Here is a 26,197-nt window from a genome sequence, read left to right on the forward strand (position 1 = left end):
ATGCATCAGCCTCAGGTAATATTAAAGTTGTAAATTATTAGTTTTGTTTTCTTAGACAATTGGATCAATTCATTATCTAAATTTAAAATACGTTCAGTAGATAATTAAGTTATATAATATACTTGATAATATTTGGTTTTTACTTATTATATGATGCCCAAAATAAATATCTCATTGAAATATTAAATGACAAAGTAAATTGTCCCAATTATTGAAAGCCTCCCGAGTTTGTTATTCATGTAGATAAAATAGATTTATGAAATGTGTTATAAATTCGATCTATATTATTAGCAGCAGCAAGTTATTGGAATGGTGCAAAATGTGAACCAGCAACAACATTTGTGAATCAAACCCTGGAATGTCCTGTTGGACAAATTCGGCCTGGCGGACCACAAATGACAGGAATGGGACAACAACCTGTACAACATAAACAAGCACTGCAACAACTTATGCAAACTTTGAAAAATCCTGCTTCAAATGATCAACAACAACAAATACTTAATTACTTAAAAGTATCCTACACTCATGGCAGCTTTTATAAAACAAAGACAGGTAGGTCTTATAATTCAGATAATATAATGAATAATTTGATATAATTATAACACATACTTCACAGTAGAATAGTTAAATGTGCTGCTCAAACACTTTTGCACAATCTTGATAAAAAAAAATTTTGTGGTCATATCTCAGTTATGAATAGAATACTTACACAATTGATTTTTATTTTAGGCGGCTCAAAACAATGGGGTAGTTGGAAATAACTCTGGTGTTCTGGCTAATCAAGTTGGTCAGCAACAACAGCAACAGCAAGTTGTCTCTCAACAAGGGATGCAGCCTGGGCAACATATGGTGGGAACTCCACAAGGTCCTAATCCACATGTTACTGACAACCTGGTATGAATGCAGGTATGAAGCCTGGATCAAATAGAATGCAGATTCCTAACATACTACAACAACAAGGACAGCAGCAAGGTCATCAAGGAATGGTAAGAAAATTTTGAATACCTTTGTAAACAATGTGAAAAATGTTATTTTTGTCTATTTTTAGTATAATTGTAGTATATTTTGTTTCGCATGTCTCAATGCACTTAAAATTAAACTCATATGAGCACCCACTTGCAGATGATGATTACGTAATGGTATTGCAGTATTCTAAATGTTGTTTGGTCTTCATTGAATATGTCATCCAATTCAGAATAGAACATTTTTTTAAACTTATTTTTACATCTTATTCATTCAACTCTTATAGCTTTCTCAATATTTTTATTACACTTCAATGAATGCATGACACATTTTTATAATTTTTTATTTATTCAGTTTTACCAAATGCTATTTGCTAAAAGTTTGCTATTTTCACTTGCAGGGAGGTAATCAAATGAATGTTCAACAACAACAGTGGTTCAAGCAACAGATGATGTTGCAACAACGACAACAGCTGCAACAACAGCAGCAGCAGCAGGGCGGAACTTTGCTGCTCCACCATATCCACAGCAAAGGTCGCGAGGGCAACTGCCTGCACAGCTTGGAGGAGTTGGCTCTTACCAGAATGCTTTTCCAACTGAACAACAATACAATATGCAAGGGAATGAAACCAGTTCCTCCACAAACTCCTTCACCACAAGGTAAGATTCTAATTTAATTGCTTTTTACTTAATTAGTAATGAATTTTACATTTAATATAAGGAAATGCACATATATTCACAAAAACTAAAGGATCCAAACAAAGCACTGTGAGAAATTTGGTACAATAACCATATCTTCGAAATTTTTACAAATTATTTTTTTTTCATAATATACATAGCTTATAATAATAATTTTAATTTATTTTGTGATAAACATTATTACCAAAGGAGTCTTCCAGTTTAGAGTCTTGGATTTTATGTGATTATTGAAGGGACTAAAAAAGGCAAACAAAATTTTACTATAATTTTACATACAAGTTATTAATGTTTTGAATACATAAATAATTCAACTATTTGAAAGTGACATTTTGCCTGAAAGAAGTTGAATGAACTTTCCGAAATGTGTTATAATTGACTTAATCAACCGAAATATAAATTTAAGATATTTAGGTGAAACTTTGAACTGTTTATTTCAAAAATATAGTATTCATATATATTGTAATTATGGTTCCAAATTCTAATGAATTGAAAAAATTGATATCACAAAAGCTACTTTTGACACAAATTTTGACTATTTTTTTAAACTTTGATGAATTTCAAAAATTAAACTACTTACTATAGGGCTCAAAAGTGAGAAATGATAGTGTTATCAAGTTACTTAAAATGGTTTTTTAAGTTTTAACTTCCCGAAGGAGAAGTTTATGTTTTCATAAAAGATCCGAATTGCTAATTTTATGTTTTCTCGACGTTTCAAGCCATTCTGAATCGAATGAGACCGAATTTGGAAAAGGTATGTGTGTGTGTGTGTGTGTGTGCGTGTATGTGAACAGATTTTTTTGTCGTAAATCGACATTTTCTCGAAAACGGCTGGACCGATTTTAAAAATTTAAAAGCCACTCGATGGTAAATCGATGAGGACTATTGTTTGTCAATTTTGTGCGACGATCGGCCAAGCCGTTTCTTTATAAATCGCAGAAAAGTGAAAAAATTTTCGTCTACGTTTTAGCCCGCAATTCTGAATCGATTTTGAAAATTCAAAATCGCAATTTCAACCGAAAGATATTGGTTGGGAATGGCGCTGATTAGTTTTTGGTAGAGATCGGCCGGGCCGTTTCTTGTAATAAAGTTAAAAAAAAAAAATCGACGATTTTTATGATTATTTTTTTGACGGTAGATACCATAGCCTTCTAGATCATACTAAAATATTACGGCCCTACGACAACTGGTTTAGCTTTAAAAATTCGTCAAAGTTTGCAAAATTTGGTATGGTCTTTTTGGCATTTGTCAAAATTAGAACTTTCATCCACGTTTGCTCAGAAACGCCTGAACCGATTTCAGATATTTAGAAAGCATTTGATGTATCGCGATGAGGATTATCGTTTCTCAGTTTTGTGTGACGATCGGCCGAGCCGTTTCTTTGTAATTTGGAAAAAGTGTTAAACCTTTCGTCCACATTTAAGCTCAAACTGCTGAATCGAGTTTAGAAAATTAAAAACAGTTCGAAAGATATTAGTTGGGAATGATACTGATTAGTTTTAGGTGAAAATCTACCGAGCCGTTTTCTTGTAATTAACTGTTGAAAAAAAAATTAGGCCGATTTTTATGGAACTTTTTTTGCGATATTATATATCATGGTCTTATAGAAGTAGTTTAATTTTAAAAATTCATCAAGGTTTGAGAATAGGAGTTTTTTTTTGACGTTTGTTAAAAATAAAATTAGACTATTTACTTGGTATAAATGATAGAGTACTTGGTCTTGAACATAATAAACCATTAAAGTCCTGGAAACTGGCTCAATTATAAAAATTGTTGATTTTTGAAAATTTGCTTTTAGAAAATACTCCGAGTCAAGTGTTCGTTCGTTTTTCAATTATGTGTAATAATCCACTCGGAATACTTTTAATGACTCATAAATTAATTTATTTTTTTAATTAGTCGATTATTTAAATATATCGGGAAGTTCATGTAACTTGCCTCAAGGCTAAATACCAACCAACTAGTTTTGAAATCGGCTCAGACGTTTTTGAGGAAACGTCGATAAATGGTCTATCTTTGACAAACGCCAAAAAAACGTTACTAATTTTTTTTAAACTTTAACGAATTTTTTAAGTTAAAGGACTTGTCGTAGGGCTGTAATATTTTAGTATTATCTATAAGACCGTGGTATCTATCGTCAAAAAAATCATAAGAAATTGTGCCATTGAATCTTTCAAAACTTATCAGTTGATTCCCAACTAATATCATTCGAACGTTTTTTGAATTTTCAAAACCGATTTAGGATTGTGAGCTAAAAGTGGCCAAAAACTTTTTCACTTTTCTGCTATTTACAAAGAAACAGCTTGGCCGATCTTTGCGCAAAACAGACAAACGCTAGTTCTCATCGAGATACATTGAATGGTTTTTAAATTTTTGAAATTGGTCCAGCCGTTTTTGAGAAAACGTCTTGAAACGTCGAGAAAACATCAATTTTTTTATGAAAGCATAAACTTCTAGAATATATATATATATATATATATATTATATATATATATATATATATATATATTATTACTCTAGAATAGTATCACATTTGTATGAAATATCAAAAACAAATTTTTTTTTGCAAAACAGCGACTACCTGGTAGATTTAACAGGTAGATATATTAACGTTTTATGAACGAAATTTAAATGCAATGGTTTTTATGTTCATTTTAGGCATGATGGGCCCACCAACTCACAATGCAATTCAACAACAACTAATGCAACAACAGCAAGCTGTTCGATCGCCGCCTCCAATTCGTTCTCCCCAGCCAACACCTTCTCCTAGAGCTGTACCTTCAGCTTCCCCACGGGGGGCACCAACAGCAGCCTTCTCCTTCACCTCATGCCATGCTTAATCCTACACATTCACCTGCCCCATCTATTCAATCTAACCAATCAGATCTCACTGACCTACCAGGTATGACCCCTCAAGAGCAGCTTACCAAATTTGTTGATCAACTTTAGTGATGTGAGTGCTAATTACAATTTTATCCCGACTTTATAAATTGTTAGTATGCGAGTGAGTGGAACAAAGGTTGTACAGTGCTGTGTTATAAAAGAAACATTTTGTAAGTATGATAATATAAATAACTTATACAAGATTAGTTAATTGAAAAACATTTTGCAACTTATATTAAATTATGAATAATGTACCAATTGTACAGATGTTGGTTTTTGCAATGATTCAAAATGATATTAATTTGATATCAAGGCCATGGTAATTTTATTAAATAATCATGATGCATAGACTATTACTTTAGATAATTAAATTATTGTATATATTATATTCTAGTTTGAAGAGCAGATTTAATAAAATATAGAATTTTATACTATTGATGACTTTCAAATACTTTTGTTTTTATTTTTACGTTCTAAATACTCTTAATAGTTGCAATTTTAAGCAATGGAATCACATGTTTTTTGGATAGTAATTATATTGTGTCCATGTAATATTGTGGGTGTGATACATATTTTTCTTGTGTTAATATTAGATAGAAAGATGGTGTTTCTCACATGAATGTGCACAAGTAAATTGTAAATATTTTGTATTTTTCCATAGATTTTTGTATTAGTTTATTATTTATATGTAGTAAGCATTAATTATTTAAATTTGTTGATTTATATGTTTAATACATGTTTAAGATTATGATTGGCTTATAAAAATTTAGTTAAAAAGTTTTATAGTAATTTGAACAGTTGTTTGACCCAGTGGAGTACTTAGAAAAATCATAGTGACTGAAATTATGAGTAACAAGTATTAAGTTAATATTTTATAAACAAAATCATGATTTAGTAGCATGTATGTATCATAACTACATATGAAATAATCATATATTCAGAATATGTTATGTCATTCATATATAACATACTAGGAATGACATTTATATTTGTATTTATGTATTATATTCATATATGAAGATTTTTTATATAAATGTCTCTAGACAGGCATAATCTATATTCTAAAATAATGTTTAAGAATTCATTGTATAGATATTCCTAACAAGAGATATAAAAAATATATAGAATGATTTTATATAATAGAGTTAATTTTGTTTTTCAAAGCACATTTTTAAATTATGAGAGCTACTAGTAAATGTAAATAGTTCTGGGAGTCGTGTACAATATAATTGAAAGGCAAGAGGGATGAGCTAGGCTGTGTTAAATAAAAATGTAAAACAAGTTATTTTTGAGTTTAGATTAAATAATTGATGAGTGTAATAATGTTTTGACGAGCGTGAGCAACTACCTAAAGAGGAATACAAATTTGCATTATACTTTAAAATAAATGTGTACATGGCCTTCGCTGTTTGCATTTGTATATTTGTATATATAATAACTATCTGTGCTAGTATATTTTAAGAAATCATTTGACATGAATATTTATGATTATTTGTTTTAATTAATACGAATTAAAGTAAAAGAACAAAAAAATGTAAGTATGATTAGGATATTTAATATATTATTATTGACTATAAGTAAATCTAAATACAATGCCAATAATATAGCTATTGTGAATACAAAATAAATTAGCTGTATTTAAAATATAAAAGCCTTTTTTATTTAGTTTCATTTTCTTTCAGTTTAAATTGCTTTAGGCCATTATTTGAAGAAGGTAAAATGAGAAATATATTTAAAACACAAACGCAAAACAAAATCATGATAAATGATAATATTCCTTCGCAAAGTTATTGCAAAATTACAAGTGAAATATAAATCAATAAATGAAAAAATAATAACATTGACCATCACATCTTGAAAATCAAGCACGACTTAGAGTCATGCAAAGGAATATTTTTATTGACCATGATTTTGTTTTGTGTTTATATTTTAATAACATACGTGTTTTGTATTTACTAAGAAATAGTCAAATGGGGACTCGAAATATATGAATCAAGGATGAATATAAAATATTCATGGGGACTCGAAATTCATTTTAAGAAACATTTTTAGATTAATTTCTATTTTATTATCTGGATGGATGCTGGTTAAGAAGTATTTTGTTTAATCAATATATTTATTACCATGTGAAAAAGTATATATATAATATATATATATATATATATATATATAATATTATTAATTTTAAAATATGAACAAACAGCAATATTTTTTTGTATTAATTTATTAAATAATATTAATTTTACAAACATTTCGAGACTAACTTTTTCTCATCATCAGTGTATTATAATTTAAAATCTACAATATGGAAATCTAAAATAGCATTATATGTTATCCGTTACAACTTGTTCTTCTTAATGATTGATTAGTAAGAACAAGTTGCAACGGATAACACATAATGCTATTTTAGATTTTAAATTATAATACACTAATGATGAGACAAACCTAGTCTCAAAACGTTTGTAAAATTAATATTATTTAATAAATTAGTGCACAAAATAGTGGTGTTTGTTCATATTTCTAAATTAATATTTGTTATATATGTATATATATATATTTATTTATTTATTTATTTATACATAAACTTTTTTTAAAATCAGTATGTTTGCTACGGCTATCAATGATATAATATATTATATATTAAATGAATTTTTCGCTTAAAAACTGGTTATGAATCAATACGGTATATTATATATTTCATATTAATTATGCATATATTAAATTTGAAATGTGATATATTTAATAAAAAATATATTAATTATATTATGTAATATAACTACATGAAAATCGCATTCAGTTGTGGAATGAACTAAGAAGTAATGAAATTAAAAAAGAATGTGCATATATTAAATTTGAAATGTGATATATTCAATAAAAAATATATTAATTATATTATGTAATATAACTACATGAAAATCGCATTCAGTTGTGGAATGAACTAAGAAGTAATGAAATTAAAATAAGAATTGGAAATAATAAGTTTAGCAAGTAAAATTATCAAGAAAGAGTAGTAAAAATATTATTTCAACGAAGCCGTAAAGATTTTAAACATGACATAATAAAAATAATATTTATCATAATCAAAAATAATATTTATAGGAAGCTATGCAGACGTCAAATTTCACATTACAGAGGTATTGCCCTCTATGCTAAAAAGCGCGAACTACAAAATTAGAAGAGTGATCTCCCAAAGAAGTGCTCCGCCAGCTCCTTTCCGTTACTACTCACTGATCATTCAGTTTGAAACAATCAATGGTTGAGCACTGGCTGAACCGTTTTAGTTATTCGATTAGTGTTTTATAATAATTTTTATATGCAGGCATTTAGACATCTAAAGCAATTTATAAATTTTAAAATTTATATTTTTATATTGAATAATATTTGTGTTTTTTGTGAGTGTTGATAAAATCTGTCACGATGGTGCTAGGAAAAAATCATTATGCAGCTTCGGTGAGTTTAGAAATTTAGTTATTAGAACTTGAAATTTAGTTACTTTAAAAATATATATTAAAAAATATATATTATTTAATTATATATTTAAAAATATATATATTTTTAAAGTTATTGCCATTTTTGGGTAGCGACCATTCATTTCTTGCTTGACAGGAGTAATAAACTTAATACAACATGGTTGCAGTTACTGGTTATTTGTCATTTGTAATATTATTTATGATGCTATTGAAAATTATAAGTTACATGTAATTAGTATTAAATATAATAGAATAGATTTAATGCAGTATTCAGATAACATAATTTCATTTAACGTCAATTTTATATTCCTGTTCAATTTTCGATACTGTCATAATTTTTGTGCAATGCTAAGGTTTTATATGTATGCTACTTTCGAATGATTAAGTGTTTTTACATTTTACGCAAAAATCTGTTGGTTGTCTAAAAAATGTTATTGCAATAATATTAGTCACCTGAATGAAATGTGAAAGTGTTTGGTACTTTTGCAGTTAAGTTGAAACGTCAGCAAACGCGCGCACTTGTACCTACTCGCAAGCTTCCCCCCTTTCGAGCAAATTTTTTTAAGACATCTCTTCTGGTTTTCTTCGGGCATTTCGAAAGCGGGTCAGATACAGCAGCATATCGTATTCACCGCGACTCTGCTATAACGCGAAAGTCTGCACAATAGCACTCCAAGCAGAGATTCTAAAACTGTTAAATTTCTAAAATCTTTTCAATTATTTCTGATTCTTATACCTATCATTTTAAATATGTGTACATATATGGGATTAGTGGTATGAGATTGTTGGAATAAAGTCAATGAAAATTCTATGAATTTTAATAACAGTTTCTTTATCTTACTTTAATATCCCAAAAAATTATAAGTTTTGGACCAACTTTTTTTGATATAAATTTATCTCGACTATATTTTGTTTTCCTGCTGGAAACTTGATATTTATTTTTCAGGAAAACAAGAACATATTACATATCAAATTATAAGCTATTGAATTATTACGTTATGTATAAACATCCTTCACATATACATTAGATTTGTTTATCTTCATCGAAACATATTCTTGAGATTTTTCAGCTTATTTTGTACGTTTTGATACTATATGCGTGCCATCATTTAGCAATTTTATACCAGAAAGACCGCATAAAAATACACCTTATTTTGTATTAAAACAATGAACATAAACTTTGAAATACAATTTTAAATACTAGTGGTGGACGGCATCGTGCCTTAAGGCAAATTGCTGGAACTTCCCGTACCGTAACGAAATGTTCGAGGAATATTAAATGTTTTCAAATAGATTATTATAAATACTGTAACATTGTCTGATATTTATAATAATTACTTATATAAACTGAATTGCAAAGTTAAAAATATTTGTTTAAAGTATATAGAACTATAGTAGGAATTAAAATTGAAACTGAATTATTTTTGATATACAAAAAGAAATATGAATTTTTTTTTTTTTTAAAAAATTGAAACAAATTTTTTTTCCAAAAGCAATTATTTTGTTAAAACAGGCAGAAAGTTCTTGAATCATTCAAATCGGACGCTTAGTTCTCTCAGAAACTGCCACTCGCACATTTAGCTCTGTATCTTTAGATGGATGAACCTGCCTTTGCCAAAAACTAATCACCTCTTCTCCCAATCATTACAATCGAATGTTTTTTAAATCATTCAAATCGGATACTCCGTTTTTTCAAAAACTCGATTTCTATTTTCTGCACTCTTTTCTCTGTATCTCTGAAACGGCTGGACTGCCTTTGCCAAAAACTAATTAGCACATCTCCCTATGCAAAAAAAAATTGCAAAATTTTCATTTTCGATTTCGATTTTCGAAGTTAATAAACAAAATTATAAAATTATGTAGTTTGTCACATCACTTCCCAAACTAAAATCAGTTTTTTGTTACATTTAGTATCAAATATAATATGACTTTTATAATAAAATTTTGTCTTGACTATTATTCATTAAATAACAATATTTATTTTTTTATAAACACATTTTTTGCTTCTTCACCTTTTCTGTAATAAGTACAGTATTTGCGGAAGATATTTAATTAAATTTATATTTATATGTTTGTTTTGTTATTTTAGTGCAAGATAAGTAATTAATATGCAACCATATGCCTTTATTTTAATATAATATTTATATATTATATAGTAATAAATATGCCTCATACGCATATGTTTGACTTCTAAAATGCTAAAAATTTTTAAACCCTTATAGCGCAATTTGCAAAAATAATGATTTTTTTAAATATTAATTATGAATTATTAACCCCAAAATTTTAGTATTACATTATTAAAATATAATACTCTTTTACTCTGCTTATAGGCAATGAAAATATTAACGTTAGTCCAATAATACAAAATTTTGTGTGCAAGTTTAAATAAATTTTCGTGAAAAAAATTGTTTTTCTCCTTAATTTATTTTAGCGCAAATCTATCTAAAACGTGGCGGCTACAAAGTAAAAATAATATTTCCATCAAATTTGAGATACAAATTACGTTAAATTATTATATTTATTTCCAATCTTATTGATTCCAGTATCCATCTATTTTCATATTGGAATTGCAATATGTTGAGAATCTTTGTACGAGTATTATATATATTTGTTGACGATTGGGTTGATTTTACCTTGAGGAAGAGAAACAGAAGTCTGTAAAACCCAATATTCTTAGTCATGGTAATGATGGACACATTTCGATGGTCTCAATACACTGGTACTTGAAGTTTATTTAAATTCTTAATGAATCTGATGCAAATCTTATATAATATATTGGACATCTTGGTCAGTAAAGTAATGGCATTTGAGAGGTTTCGAAGGTATTACGTGTATTTATTTTTTTACATATTTTTTTTAAAAAAAATCGAAACATTTTAAAAAAAAATACAAAAATTTAACAATTTTTTCTCGCAACTGAAAATACATGAGGTTGGGAAGGAGGGGTAATTTTGAATATAACCACGTATTGGAAGCGGGAGGGGGAGTTAAAAAATCCTTGAAAATCGATCACGTGATTAATGGACGCTTTTCACTTGGCATCATATTTAAGGCTTATAATATCAAACTGAAAATTTGTTATCACTGCTGCTTGATTTTAAGCTGGTCAAAGTGGGCTTCGAACCCAGAATCAGTGGTTTCTGATCAACGTTCTTACTTCAAGAATTAGCCGTCAGTTTTGCTTACATGATTCCTTCATATTATTTAACATTTAGGGCAGTGGTTTTCCAACATTTTTTTGCACCTTGCCCCACCGCTTTAATGAAAACTTTGTTGGGCCTCCTTCAATTTTTGAAGAATTTAATTTTATAAATACTCAACTGATATTTCAGAATACAAATTATATGCAATATTATGTTAACATGTGATAAAAACTAATTAATTTTATTTATTTTTTAATATTATTGCAAATATTTTGGGTTATTAAAATTGAAAAAATAGTATTTTCGAACAGATGTACGCTCCCCTTAGAACAGCCTGGCGCCCCCTAGGAGGCGCGCCCCACAAGTTTGAAAACCGCTGATTTATGGTGTTGTCAGTTTTAGTATTTGTTCAAAAATAATTCAGCACACTTAAGTATTGATTTTTGTAGTATCGAATTAATTATTATATCTTATTATTTTATTATAAAATAGATTATTATTATAAGCTTGACCTGAAATGAAGTCTTACTGCAAAAAATCAAAATCAAATTATCGAATGACTAAGAGATTTCACTAACACGCTACGTGTGAGTGCTCATGTCAGTTTATTAATATGCTTTTATCAATTTTATGTTTTGCAATTAAATTCTTATGTACAATTTCCATCGACATATTTACGAGAAATCAAGTAAACATTGACGTCATATAGAATTTTACTGATACCTGCAGAAAGCATACAGTAGGAGAAAATCCTTTGCAACTCGTTTATTAAAATTTTACTTAGATTCATTTAATCAATATTTTTCGCGATATTGGATTACTGTCGACGTTTTTTTTTTATTTCATTAATTGTAACAATCAGAGTCAAGAATGATTCTATGAGTTCTAGAGCTGATATAAGAAGGAAACTATAATTAAAATAATATATAAAGTTTAAATAAAAAATAATAATTACAACTCATAACATAATTAAAACTAAAGGTAAAATTATAATATAACTAAATAATCCGCGAAACTGTTCCAAAGGAATTTTTCCCTTCGACCTTCTAGTAGACGGAGTTATAAGTAGATGTGCTGTAGATGATTTTGGATGGTTTTCTAGCTTGGAGTGATGGATTGAACGTCTGCTGTTAATTACATCCTTAATAAAAGGAATATTGAGGTCGTCATGGATGACTTTATTACTTACGTACCAAGGTACGTCGGTGATCTGCCTTAAGATTTTGGATTGCATCCGTTGCATTAAACAATGTGGACATGCTGCGCAACCCCAAAGCTCTATACCGTAGGTCCAGATGGGCTTTATTACAGATTATATATCAATAACTTGTTGTCAAGCAATAGGATTGATTTGCGCCTCATTAGCCGATTCAGGTCTGCAATCTTCCGTTTGATTTGTTTTTATTTTAGCAATAATGCGGGTATTCATATAGTTTTCGATCCAAATATATTCCCGATATTTACATTTTCAGCTGGGGAATTTCTGGCAAGTAAGTAACTTCAGGACAACGGAATTTTGAATACAGTTAATGGTTTTTGCTAGAAAATCCGACTGCTGATTTTTCGACGTTTCAAGTCACTGTTCAAAATGGAAAACGTTTGTGTGTGTTTGAGCCGAAATTTAATCTTATGTCAACTACTTCTTAAAACTGCTCCACCGATTTCAAAAATTCAAAATTGGTTTTCAAAAATGCCACTTACACAAGTTTAAACATCTTGTTGTGTGAATCTAATTTGTTAAGCGCTAAGGTGCTCTGTTAATGCTCTGCTAGTTCGTAAAATCACGTGCCTTAACATGATAATATCTTAATAGTTCATAATTATTACAAGCACCTAATTAATCCACAATTATAATTAACAATTATTCGCAAATTAAAAAAATTATATCAAACGAGTTTAAAAGAAATCGTTTACCGTTATTTTATATCTCTAAATCAAACAGTCGGTGCTTCGAGTCAATATTTATCCATTTCATTTTGTCTAATACAAATACATTACATTAGTCATAATATTTGCCACTTTCTCCACTTATAACTGGTGACCCCAATTTCAGATTACATCATTTTTTGTAAATGAGTAAATTATACCTAAATTGCAAATAAATTAATATAAATTGTTCAAATATTTTCCTTTTTTGACCCTTCCTAGAAGCGCTAATTACTAATTAGTACGACTTATGCCATTCATTGAAAACAAATGACGTTGTTTTATGATTATTAGTTTCATATTAAAATGGAACTATTATATATGGTTGCTGGTTGTTGTATTTGAATTAACCAAAAATTAACAATTTTGAAAATTTAATTTTAATTTTTAATGTGTAATAATAAATTCGGATATAATTATGAAAGCTGATGACTTCAATACAATAGATTAATAAGTGTATAGAGATGTATGTTGCTAAAACTGCTATTTTGGGAGCTAGAAGAGTCTTTGGCATATAGGAATTAATCATTATCACACTTAAGAAATTTTATAATATGCTCTATTTTGTGTTCCTAATAATTTTGAGAATTATCATATTACTTACCCTGTTAAATGGTTTCTACAAGTATTTTGTAGTTTCAATATATTTATTGAGTTTGCTAAAGATAAATTTAAAATTCTACAGCTCGATTAGCATAGTTAAAATCTGGATCTGGTTTCCAAGAAATTTTATTTATCGACTGAACAAAAATATAACTTCTACCAAATTTGTTATAAAAGAAATTATGTGTAAGTTTATAACTTCGCGTAGGGTAAGTTATAGTAATCGCAAAAAATCTAAAATACAAATTATCTATCTTTACTTTCAGAGTTTTCTGAACCTTTTGGCATACCTTAGAAAACATGAATGTGTGTGTGTGTGTTCGGATACAAATTTTTGTATCGACGATTTTGGAAACACGGTTCAACGCATTTTAAATAATTCAAAAAACATTTGATTCCTATTGATAAGGTGACATGCTGATCAGTTTTTGGCAGAGACAGGCCTAGCCGTTTCGAAGATACAGGGCAAAAGGTGCCAAAACGGTAACATAGTGTTTAAGAGAAGGGAGTGCCCGATTTTAATAATTCAGAGAACATTTTACTTGTATGACAAGATGAACGACTGATGAATTTTTGGGAAGGCAAGTCTGGCGGTTTCGGAGATCTAGTGAAAAATTAGAAAAAAATGCTATTTGTCGGTCAAAAATGATCATTAGACATATGCACATCAAATTATCAAATATTTTATGAAGATTTTAAAAATACGTATAAATTTTGTTCACATTTCTATTGCTCCGTAACATCCTTTGTCCATTAGACTGCGACGCGGCGCTTACACGCTTCGATATTTCATTTCTCTATGCAGCTAAAGCAGCGCGATTGCTTTAAAAAAAATAAAATTACCAAAATATTTCAAATATAAAAAATAATTGATTTTTCAAAATCTAATTTTTTTTAAGTTTAAATTTGTTTGAACATTTTTTAAAAAAATAATTTTGGGATGATCAGTTCTTTATACTTTTAACAGCAATCAGACTAAACGAGTCCTATGAGCTGTTGTGCTGAAAGCTTTTAAGTGGTTATTCTATTTATATGTGATGAATTTTTTTTATTACAATTTCTATAATACTGGTTTATAATAATTTCTATAATTCTTTATTAATACAGCAATGCCAAGTAAGGAAAACAGTCGCTCTATATCTATATTTGCAAATACAATCCGATGTCACTACTGCTTGACATAAGTTTGTCCAAGGCGGGTATCGAGTTTGGAATCTTTGGTTCTAAATCCATAGTCAACTGCAAAAATAAAGAATTTTATTCTATATATTGAATAAATTGTGAGTTACCGATACAAGTTACGATTTAGAATCAATTTTTTATGATAAATTCAAAGATACTGGAAAAAGCATAATATTTATTTTGAAAGTCATATTTTAGAAATATGTACAACTAGAATACTCATGCATTTCAATCGTGACCTTTCCCGGTTAAGGTTATTCAGATATGTTATAAAAGGTGCCATAGGCGTAGTTCTCTTCGGGTGTTGAACTGATTAAACTTGCTTGAAATCGTTTTAGCTACCGTTAGACATGCAAAGATAAATACCTACAATGATAAAAATGTATTACGTTTTTAATAAAATTTTGCATATCATGCTGTTACTATAATAACATATTCTAAAAATAATATCTGCTATTTGGTAAGGCAGAGAGATGTTTACTTTCTAGCTTGCGAAATTAGGCATTCGGAGGCGGGGTGACCTTACTCGTAATACTGCACATTTTGGAGGAATTAATTACAAATTATATATAATTGCACAATATACCATTTTTTTAAATTGATATTATTTTTTTGTGTTCTACAATTAAAATCCTCTCTTTACAATTGTGAGCTGCACGATATTTCTACCGTAACAATAATTTAACATGTTTAATTTTCTTGAAGTAATTTTTTAATAACTATAGCACTTTTTAGATCACTATTAATGTGGTATAAATATTGAATAGCATAAATAGTGATTAGTTAGTCATTCCTTATTTTATTAGTACTCTTAGTTATGTGAATCGAACAATCACAATCGGAAACTGTTTATAGTAACAATATACGTTATATTATCGATTTTTTAAGATAGATAGTAAATATAAACTCTAAACTAGTGGGGTGTATGGCATCGTGCCTTAAGGCAAATTGCTGGAACTTCCCGTACCGTAACGAAATGTTCGAGGAATATTAAATGTTTTCAAATAGACTATATAAATAAATACTGTAACATTGTTCTAATTTTATCAGAATTATATAAACTGAATTGCAAAGTTGAAATTATTTGTTTAGAGTATATTAGAACTTTAGTGAGAATTGAAATTAATCTGAATTATTTTCGATACACAAAAACAATTTTTTTGAAAAAAATTGAAAAAATAAATCTTGAAACAATTTTTTTTTTTCAAAATCAATTATTTTGTTAAAACAAGCAGAAAGTTCTTTGAATCATCTCAAAAACTGCCATTTTTTGCACATTTAGCTCTGTATCTTCGAAATGGCTTGGACCTGCCTTTGCCAAAAACTATTAGTCATTTCTCCCAATCATTAAAAAATTGAATGTTTTTTTAGATCATTCAAATCGGATACTCCGTTCTCTCAAAAATTCGATTTCTATTTTCTACACTGTTTGCTCTTTATCTCCGTAACTGCTGGACCTGCCTTTCTCAAAAACTAATCAGCACCTCTCCTATCAATACGAATCGAATGTTTTTTGAACCATTCAAATCGTTGATCCTTTTGGGCGATTACAATAACTTACCCTACGGGAAGTTAATTATATCATGTTGAAATAAAAATATTTAGTATTTCCTTTTTATTCTCGTGTTTGTAAAGTTGTAATAAATTTTGCGATTTCCTTACCCTCGTCGTTCTACTTCCACATTACCACTATACCCCCCTTTTTTCCATGTGGTTTCCTTTACGAACTTCTGCTTCCATGCTTCTTAATCATGCGCTTCGGCTTTCAGTTCCCTGTATTTTTCTTCTGGCGTAAATCGTCAATCGTCTGCATTCTTTCCAATCTTTTCATTCCCTCTATTTTACTCTCGACAACCTCGTGCAAGAGGCACCCCTTTTTTCAGAAGGGGTCTGATCCAGTTTCCTTTTCTTTTCAAGATCGTGCTCAGTAGAGTCCTTTCTTCGCCCACTATTCTCTGGACTTCTTCATTTGTTATCTTGTCAATCCACTTTATTTACTCTATTCGCCTCCAGCACCACATTTTAAAACTCTCCAGATAGTTCTTACAGGCTTTCTTAGAGTCCATGTCTCTAATCCGTACAGAGCTATGCTCGATACTGAGTCAAAACTCAGTTTGCTCGTCAGTAGCATTCTCTTCCTTGTAAAGGGCGCCTTGGCAGTATCCGTCTCTGGTCAGGATGCTTCTCGGGTATTCAAATGATCATATGATGGATTACTATATACATTAAATAATGTTTTAATGTTTCTTAAAATTCTCTATGGCTATAAAGAAGAAAGTTGTTCATTTATCACCTTCAACCCCTTTGTCACGGCAGTGTTTGCAGCAGGAATAGCAATACTGAACGGACTTACCATAACTTCCTGCAATTTTAAGTTAACGACTTTTCAATAATCAATAAAAATATATTTAAAAATTGACAAATACACTTCTAAACAAATAAAAATTAAAATAACAAATTGAAATGATCGATAAATTAACTCTGAGAGATAAAAGTTGCAGCAAGGGTCGAAACATAGAATTTATACAAAATATAAATCCAGAGTTATTAGTTTTGTTTCATGTTTGTTATTAGTATAAATTACCACTTTGTTTCATTTTCAAATAAAAAATTATTAACCAAAAATTTGTTCAAGGGGGTTGTTCGGTTTTTTATTTATTTTTTTTTTCAATTTTGAGATTTTTTGATATTATGAAAGCTAAAAACCTTAGAATTATTTAAAAAAAACACATCTCATTATCTATTTTTTGGACGAAGTTATATATATATATATATCTATATATATAATATATATATATGTATGTATGTATGATCTCTGAAACAGTTCTTTTCAGCGCTCCGCGAGCTATTGTATGCCAGCTGCTCTCTTTTTCAATATAATATCTCATGCACATGACCTTTTTAATGTGGCAACATCTTTGAACACCATGGTGTATTTAGTACATTAAATTAAAGGGGGTATTTAGTACACTATATTAAAAACTTTAAATACGTTTTTCTTAAATTGACTTTTTTCAATGCGGTGCCATAAATTAAAAAAAAACTACAAGTCGGATTGACTTGCATTTTTTTTAATTTCTTCACCACTGCAATACCCAGTCCCCCTACCTCAAACAACTTGATAACATTACGCAAAAAATTTTGTGAAGCTTCTCGCCCCAAAAAAGGCCTTTTTTGACACTATTTTTTTAATAGCTGCCAATTTTTCCTTCTTGAATTTTTCCTTTCATTCTGGTAGGGGGACTGGATTCAAACTTCTTCTCAACGTAGTTTCTTTTTTTTTTGTTTCAGGCGATGCGCAACGGATTTATCTGTGGCACCGCAAATGAGATCGATTTTGCTAGGCCGACTTTGTCGCCCCCTGGTTAAAAAATGACAACAAAAAAATGAAAAAAGAAAATTTCGTAATATTCTATGATTTTGTAATTTTTGTTTAAAAAAAACTGTATGTCTCTATGATAAATACATTTCGAGAAAAACAAAAACAAATATCTTGCATTTTTTGTAAAAAAAAGAACGACCCCTTAAGCTTGTTGTTGTTAAAGAATAACATTTGGAAGTGTTGGTTTCCGATTACTTATGAATGTTCGGTACACAAAGCTCTATAGTATTTATATCCTTATACCGATGTCTGATTAAAATAATCAATTTGAATTATTGGAAGTGAGTGAAGACTTTTTCTTTTTTTACATAAAGGTATGTACAGATTTCTGTTTGAGGTATGCATCGCATCAGCAACAAGAAATATATTAACGTGGTGGTGATCACATTGCTCGTTTTTGCGAAAGGCGAATGTTGGAGTAAAGTTGTCGACCTTGATGACTGGTCCACATTCTAAGCTAGTTGCTGACTATTCAACTTGTAATAAAGTACATTTAACAGTCCAATCATCATAATAATATTATGTATGGAAATTTACAATATTTCCTGATTTTTGGAATGTCTTTGCAATGAGTTTGATTTCTTGGGTTGAAGACGAGGAATTATTGCAGCAAGACCAGGCTTTTTCAAGAACTATAGATCAGGACTTATTTGTCGAGTGTAGGGCGGTACCGAATATACTCTTATTTTTTATTGATGTTAAAAATTTAAAATATAAAATACTTACCTATTTCAAATTTAAACTATTGCTGTTTCTTTTATTTTATATTATTTTTGAACAGCGATCAGAACCTAATAGTCCTATAAGCTGTTGTGTTGATTTGACTCAAAACTAGTCATACATCTCTGTATGATATATTATTATTACAATTTCTATAATAGAGCGAGTATTTTTATTGGTGCAGAAATGCCGGTTTAAGGCTATTTTCACTTGGAATTATATTGCTATCTATATTTCCAAGTGAAAATCGTTGGCACTGCTGCCTGACAACAGGCTGCCCGAAGTGGGTATCGAACGCGGGACCCCTGAATCAAGTATTGCTGGTAAACTATATAAATAGCCTGCATAAATCAATTACTTTTGTTATCCCAAATATTGTTTTGCTAAGATATCAGTTGTTTCAAAGCTGCCAATAGTCAATTTTTAATTATTCTAGTCTATACAAGTGATATATTTGAAACATTATTGTGGGGTCTCTTAATATAATCCACTTGTTCTCATTTTTCAGTAGAAAAAATGGTACATATTAATACAAATATAATATTCGGTGCACTTTGTGATAGAAATTCTAAAGAGGCGCAAACAGTTAACCTCGGCCAAGCTTGATATCAGGCAGCATGTTATTAAAATCCATTTGAGGTTATAGATTTCAAATATAATCTCAAGTGAAAATCGTCTTTCGTGGACATAGCTGCAATATCACAATTTGTAATGCAACCGTGTGGTTGCTTTCTTCTAATTGCGAAGAGAAAATAATTCGAGCTATATCCCAGATAGTTAATAACAAAATTTAATTAAGACATAATTTATTACATTAATAAAAAGGTGAACCACTGGGTTTCCTTTTAAAATTCTATTTTATTTGCCAAATTAATTACTCAATAAAATTCTATATAGACAGATTGTAATTTATAGAAAAAAATCTCAAATAGTTGAGCAATCCGTTGATTCTAACTGCGTTTTACCTAGAAATAATCAACATTCAAAACTGCTCATAGTTCTGATTTTTTGCGATTTTCGAAACCCCAAAATGAATTTCTAAGGGTCAAAATTTTTTTCACTTTTTACTTAACATTTTTTATATTGATTAATCAACTAGTTTAGTACCCGAACTACATTGTTGTTTTAACTGTACATAATTTGGTTAATTTGTCAATTTCTACATAATTTGGTTAATTTTTATTTAAGAACTGTAGAATGAGCAATCAAGATCAACATCAATTTTATAGTTCACAAATAAAGTAACTTTTATAGTTTGTTTATTTTAACTATTGCTCACATTATAACTCATTAATATGAAGGTGCTTCTGCTTATAACATTAAATTATTATCAATATACACGTATATTTTATTGTTGTTTTGAAAAATTCATTATTTCTGCAAGAATGGAGAAAGGCGGAAACATATGATTGTTGGATTTTTGCCCTTGATGGTGGCATGTCATTTCAGTTGTACATGTCTAGTCCAATACTTGTTTTAACAAAATAAGTTATTCAATTCTTTATTACATACTCGGAGACTTATGTTTCTTTTATTTTAATTGGATCTTTATATTAATAAAATATTTTAAACATTTTTACGCTATTGTCTTTGTAATTTCTTGTATGGATCAAAAGACTTAATTGTATACGTGTTTTTTAATTAATTGTTGAAACAATGCAAATGAGTGAAGCTTACATAATATATGTAAATGTTGGAAAAAATCCACTATAAAGCTAATTTATTGTTTCAAATGCGGTCCCATGAAATGATTATTATATTATGATCTCAAATCAAAATTATAGTGTTAAAGGTTCAGCTAGCATGATACTGCTAAATTAGTTTTTCGACTTAATGAAGACATAAGCATAATGAGAAACCATATTATTATCTTAAACTTTAAAAAATTTAATAATAATACAAACCGTAGTAATAAATACTTTTTGTGTTTTCCAATTAAAGGATGTAAGTACTTTAGTTATTGTAGTACTTGTGCGGCTATTGGTTTCATATAACAATTTTTCTCTTTTTTAAAGTTTATCATAAATGACAAACTTTGTTAGATGCAAGAGTGCTTAATTATAGATAGTAATATTTGACTATTTTTTTTGAATCTTTAATGCTAAGCATATATCATCATTAGAAATTTTATTATGATAAAAAAATTATTCATTTATTAAAACGATTAAAATAGTTTCACCATATTTTGCTTGAATTTAAATCTCATACTTTTTTTCAAAAAAATAACGAATTTAGAATAGATTCGTGTATCTCATAGAAAAAACGTTAATATGACATTATTTAAAACATGTAGTTGAAGATTTACTTATTAATGCAGAAACAATTTTACAAAGTACTAATACCAATACTAATAATAACAGGTGTTCATGAGACTAAATCCACTAATAGTGCATTATAGTAAGTTCACCTTGGAATTCGAGATACACAACTGTAAGTCTGTAAATACTTGTATTTTGGCATCCTAAAAGTTGTCTTAAAACCTACATATGGTAGGGTGTACGCAATATATATAGGTTTTGAGACAACTTTAGGGTGCCAAATACAAGTATTTACAGATTTACAGCTGAGTATCTCGATTACGAGATTCTTACCTAATTTAGCTTAAATGACTGGACTATGAGTATATAAACAATTTAAAATTTTATATAGATCATTATATAGCTGAAACACTGTGAAACAACCGTGGGATAACAAATATTATTTTCTCTCTTGTTTTCAACATATTTAATATATATACATTAAAGCTGGTCGATTTGTATGAGTCAAAAAAAAGTCGCTTAGTCACATGATTTTTGGATTCTAGGGTTCAAAGTATGATACTTTGCTGAGACCATACCTCTAAAATGAATTTTTGGGCTAAATTTTGAAAAATAAGGGCTAAATTTTGAAAAACACCATTGTGACCCATTAGAGTGGGTCCAAATGTTTGATTGACTCTTCACTTACTGGAATACCAATCCACCCATACCCGTGGTTTATCACCCGGGACCCCTCTGAGGGGTTTTGAAAACTTAACCCATATCTTTGGGTCAATGCACGGGACATCAGAATTAATTTTAGATGTAAATATAGCTTCGTTTGAAAAGCAGACTGCTACTAAAGTCATGGTAAACCGAAATGACTTACAAATTGTAAGTAAATGCATGACAAAATAGTTAACAAAGCTTTCTAATGTAATTTTTTTATTTGAAGTTAAGCCAACATTATTGTTTATTATATTCACAAGAAAATGAATATGCACATTGAAAGATGTAATTAAGGATCCAATTACTATTTATAAAATGTGTGAAAAGTTTAGTGTCTGCACATAAATAATTGGCATCTTCAATAAATTGTTCACGATCGTAAATTCACAAGATCGTTTGCATCTACCTTTAAATGTAGGCACACGATTGTTCAGGTGAGAATGCCTTCTTATTTTTTCATGTTTATAGAAATCAGAATTTAACATCACAATTCCAATACAACTCGACGACCATGAACAACAAATCAAAAGTTGCTATTCTGTAATAACAGTAGGTACGCAGTATTTATTATACATGCAAAATAATTTATACCATATGTAATGTCTTAGACTGCAATCTTTATTTCTGACGGCACACGCCGGCGGAGAACATTTATCTGCAGCAAACAACGATCATTGCCAGAACATAAAACACATTTTAAGAATTAAACGTTTGTGAAAGGAAAATGAGTGTTTATTGCTTTATTTGTTAACCTGACATTATAGCGACAGAAGCTTTTCATATTTAGAATCGGATTTAAAATGCTATTAAGGACTCACAAGCATGTTATAGAAATTCTAGTATTAAGTTCATACCAGAACTAGTGGTGCATGGCATGGTGCCTTAAGGCAAATTGCAGGAACTTTCCGTACCGAAAACTAAATTATTAAAGAAAACTTTGTAAAAATTAGATTTTTGAGAAATTTTGAATTTTTTGAAAAAAAAAATCACTTTTTTGATAAATTTGATTGTTTTGTTTGGATTTATGGAAATTTTGAAAATTTTTTTTCAAGCAATCGCGCTGCATACTTGATTTGGGTCGAAATATCAAAGCGCGAGAGCGCCGCGTAGACGATATCGTATTTATATATGTACTTATTATTATAATCTGTATAAATATCTGATAATGCGATGTACATATGTCTAATGATCATTTTGACCGCCAAATGGCATTTATTTTTTTTTTTACTAGATCTCCGAAACCGCTAGAACTGCCTTTATGGAAATTTGATCAGTTCTTCATCTTGTTAATACAAGTAAAATGTTTTTTGAATTATTTAAATCGGACGCTCCGTTCTCTTAAAAACTGAGTTACCGTTTTTTTACCAATACGAATCTAAGGTTTTTTGAATTATTCAAATCGCTTTATTCGTGTTCCCGAAATCGTCAACGAAATTTGTATTCGAACACACACACATACACGCGCACACACATATATACCATATTTTCTAAGGTATGCCAAAATGTTCAGAAGGTTTTGAAACGTAAAGATATATAATAAATTTCATTTTGAATTTTTTTGCGATTACTATAACTTGCCCTACCGGAAGTTAAAAAAGGGTCCTTAGTATTTGAAATATTTAACTTCCTGTAGGGCAAGTTTTATAGTATCGCAAAAAAATCGAAAATGAAAATTTTTATATATCTTTACGTTTCAGAGGTTTCTGAATATTTGGCATACCTTAGAAAAAATGGATGTATGTATGTGTGTGTGTGTATGTGTGTGTGTGTGTGCGTGTGTGTATGTATGTGCGGACACAAATTTTGGTCGACGATTTCGGGAACAGCGATCAACCGATTTGAATAATTCAAAAAACATTCGATTTGTATTGATAAGGAGACGTGCTGATTAGTTTTTGGCGAAGGCAGGTCTAGCCGTTCCGAAGATACGGGCAAAAAGTGCCGAAAACGGTAACTCAGTTTTTAAAGAGAACGGAGCGTCCGATTTTGATAATTCAAAAAAACATTTTACTTGTATTGACAAGGTGAAGGACCGATCAAATTTCATAAAGGCAGGTCTAGCGGTTTTGGAGATCTAATGAAAAAAGTAAAAAAAAATGCCATTTGGCGGTCATAAATCATCATTAGACATATGCACATCAAATTATCAGATATTTTTTAAAGATTTTAACAATAAGTATAAATTTGGTTTCATTCCTATGGGTTCCGTACCAATGTTTACGCGTTAGACGGCGACGCGGCGCTTACGCGCTTTGATATTTCGTTTTTATGCAGTTAAAGCAGTACGATTACTTTGAAAAAAAAGGTTAGATCTTGCAAAATATGTCAAATAAAGAAAACATTTTTTTTTTCAAAAAAAAATTAAAAAAAAAATTTTTAAAAAAAAAATTTTTTTTTTCAAAAAAAAGTAATTTTTTGTCCAATTTATAGTTTCTCACAAATCTTATTTTTTCGAAGTAAAATTTTTTCAAAAATGTTAATCGTTTTAAAAAATAATAATTTTTTGTACGGGAAGATCCAGCAATTTGCCTTAAGGCGCGTTTGCCTTAATTACCTTAAGACAGAATTCCACTTACAGCTAGTTATTATTTTCCAACACTTTGGAAGCTTATTATCTGGTTACATTGAATTGTTAGTCCAGTGTAAGAAAGTTTGCCATTTTCTAAGAAGAGATGAATCAACATTTCGACAATTAAGTCTTGAGCACATAATTTAAACAATTTCCTAATAACGTTTAATATTCCTATAATTTCAATACAATTAACACAAATGGATCTCTATTCCATGGTACGCCCATGTTGTAAGAGCCCACAAATCAATGATTTTCTTTCCATCCCTTGTTTATTATTACCATTACTATTTCGACGCCATTATTCACGTTTTTGTTGCACTTTTATGCATTTACCTTTTCAAATTTTTCCTTCATGCTTCCGAGTTCAGTTTTTATGCTTTCAATTCCTTGTATTTTCTCTGTAAGTTATAAATCATCAGCATTATTCTTCTTCCTAGAAAAAGTACTGCATTGAAACGCCAGATCCAATTTCTTTGATGCAAGGCCATAAACTTTTAATCCATCAAATAATTTAAGAATAAAATCTGTCTCTAAAAAATTTGCAGGTCCTTTCAGTCCTTCTATTTTACCCTCGTCGTCGTCGTGCTGTAGGAACTCTTTTTGCCATATGGATCCGATCCCGTTTCCTTTTCATGAAAACGCTCGATAGTGCTTTTTCTTCGGTTACTCTTTTCAGCACTTTCTCATTTAACTTTCCATATTGAAAAAATTGAAAATGAAAATTTGTATATTACGCTTCAGAGCTTTCTGAATATTTTAAAAGTATAAAAAATTCCAAAATATTTGAAAGTATAAAAAAAATCAAATTTTCAAAAAGATCATTTTATTTCAAAAATTTTAAAAATCTCAAAAATCAAAAATTTTTCAGATTTTCTAAAAGAAAGTTGAATCTTTTTCAAAATTTTAATTACTGGTACGGGAAGTTCCAGCAATTTGCCTAAGGCACTATGCTAATTATCTTACCTATCCGCTTTATCCTTCTCATTCGCCTCCTGCACCACATTTCACAACTATCCATAAAGTTTTCGTCGGCCTTTATCAGAGTTCATGTCTCTGATCCATACAGAGCTCCAGACATAACCTTATTATCCCCAATTTTAAAATATTAATTTTGTATATAAACATTTTTAATATCTAACTATTTCTTAATATTGCAATGCAATTAAATAATAATTTTCCTCGCTAATTATTATTAATTAGTATTGATAAATAGGTGCAAGATTGTTCGCTAATTATAGTTAAATACAAATGACCTCATCATAGTTCTGGCTTATATAATAGAAATCATTGATGTTATTTGATGATTCTAAGAATCCATCCAACATGTTTCAATATTTCAAACGTCTAATCACAATCATATATCAAACGTTCAATTACAACCATGATTGAATTCGATTATCATCTACACGATTACCAAAAAATATTCAAATGGAAATATTAATCTTTATACACAAGAGATCTTACAATGAAATCCAATTTGCAAATCAATGTAATGAAATCCAATCATTGCAAATCAATTTGCTAGTTCAATATTAACTAAATAGTACATGCTAAAAAGTTTAGTTAACCAGTACTAAAATTTGAAATGATTATACTATTCCCAATATTTTTTAGCAGTTGAAGATCAGCTTTTCTAAACATTTGCTTTTTTGAAAAGCACTACTCTCGTCCACAATTTATAAAATCTTAAAT

General features: G+C 29.3%; 2 protein-coding genes across 2 annotated transcripts in view; both read left to right on the forward strand.

Annotated features, from left to right (window-relative positions):
• The first annotated feature begins 866 nt into the window (after positions 1–866).
• LOC113368179 (GATA zinc finger domain-containing protein 10-like) lies at positions 867–4,566 on the forward strand. Its single transcript, XM_026609746.1, has 3 exons — positions 867–986; positions 1,364–1,622; positions 4,317–4,566. Exons 1-3 carry the CDS (start codon positions 897–899, stop codon positions 4,496–4,498), a joined length of 531 nt encoding a protein of 176 aa, XP_026465531.1. The 5' UTR covers positions 867–896; the 3' UTR covers positions 4,499–4,566.
• A 3,204-nt stretch (positions 4,567–7,770) lies between these two features.
• LOC113367014 (DNA-binding protein D-ETS-4-like) overlaps positions 7,771–26,197 on the forward strand; it is a 75,955-nt gene continuing 57,528 nt past the window's right edge. The window contains exon 1 of the mRNA XM_026608646.1: positions 7,771–7,991. Within this exon, the coding sequence (XP_026464431.1) occupies positions 7,959–7,991 (33 nt within the window). The 5' untranslated portion in view covers positions 7,771–7,958. The remainder of the gene's footprint in view (positions 7,992–26,197) is intronic.

Source organism: Ctenocephalides felis, unplaced genomic scaffold (genome assembly GCF_003426905.1).
Source record: "Ctenocephalides felis isolate EL2017-DRISC unplaced genomic scaffold, ASM342690v1 CF-g0.4_SCAFFOLD_01170, whole genome shotgun sequence".
Lineage (NCBI taxonomy): Eukaryota > Metazoa > Arthropoda > Insecta > Siphonaptera > Pulicidae > Ctenocephalides > Ctenocephalides felis.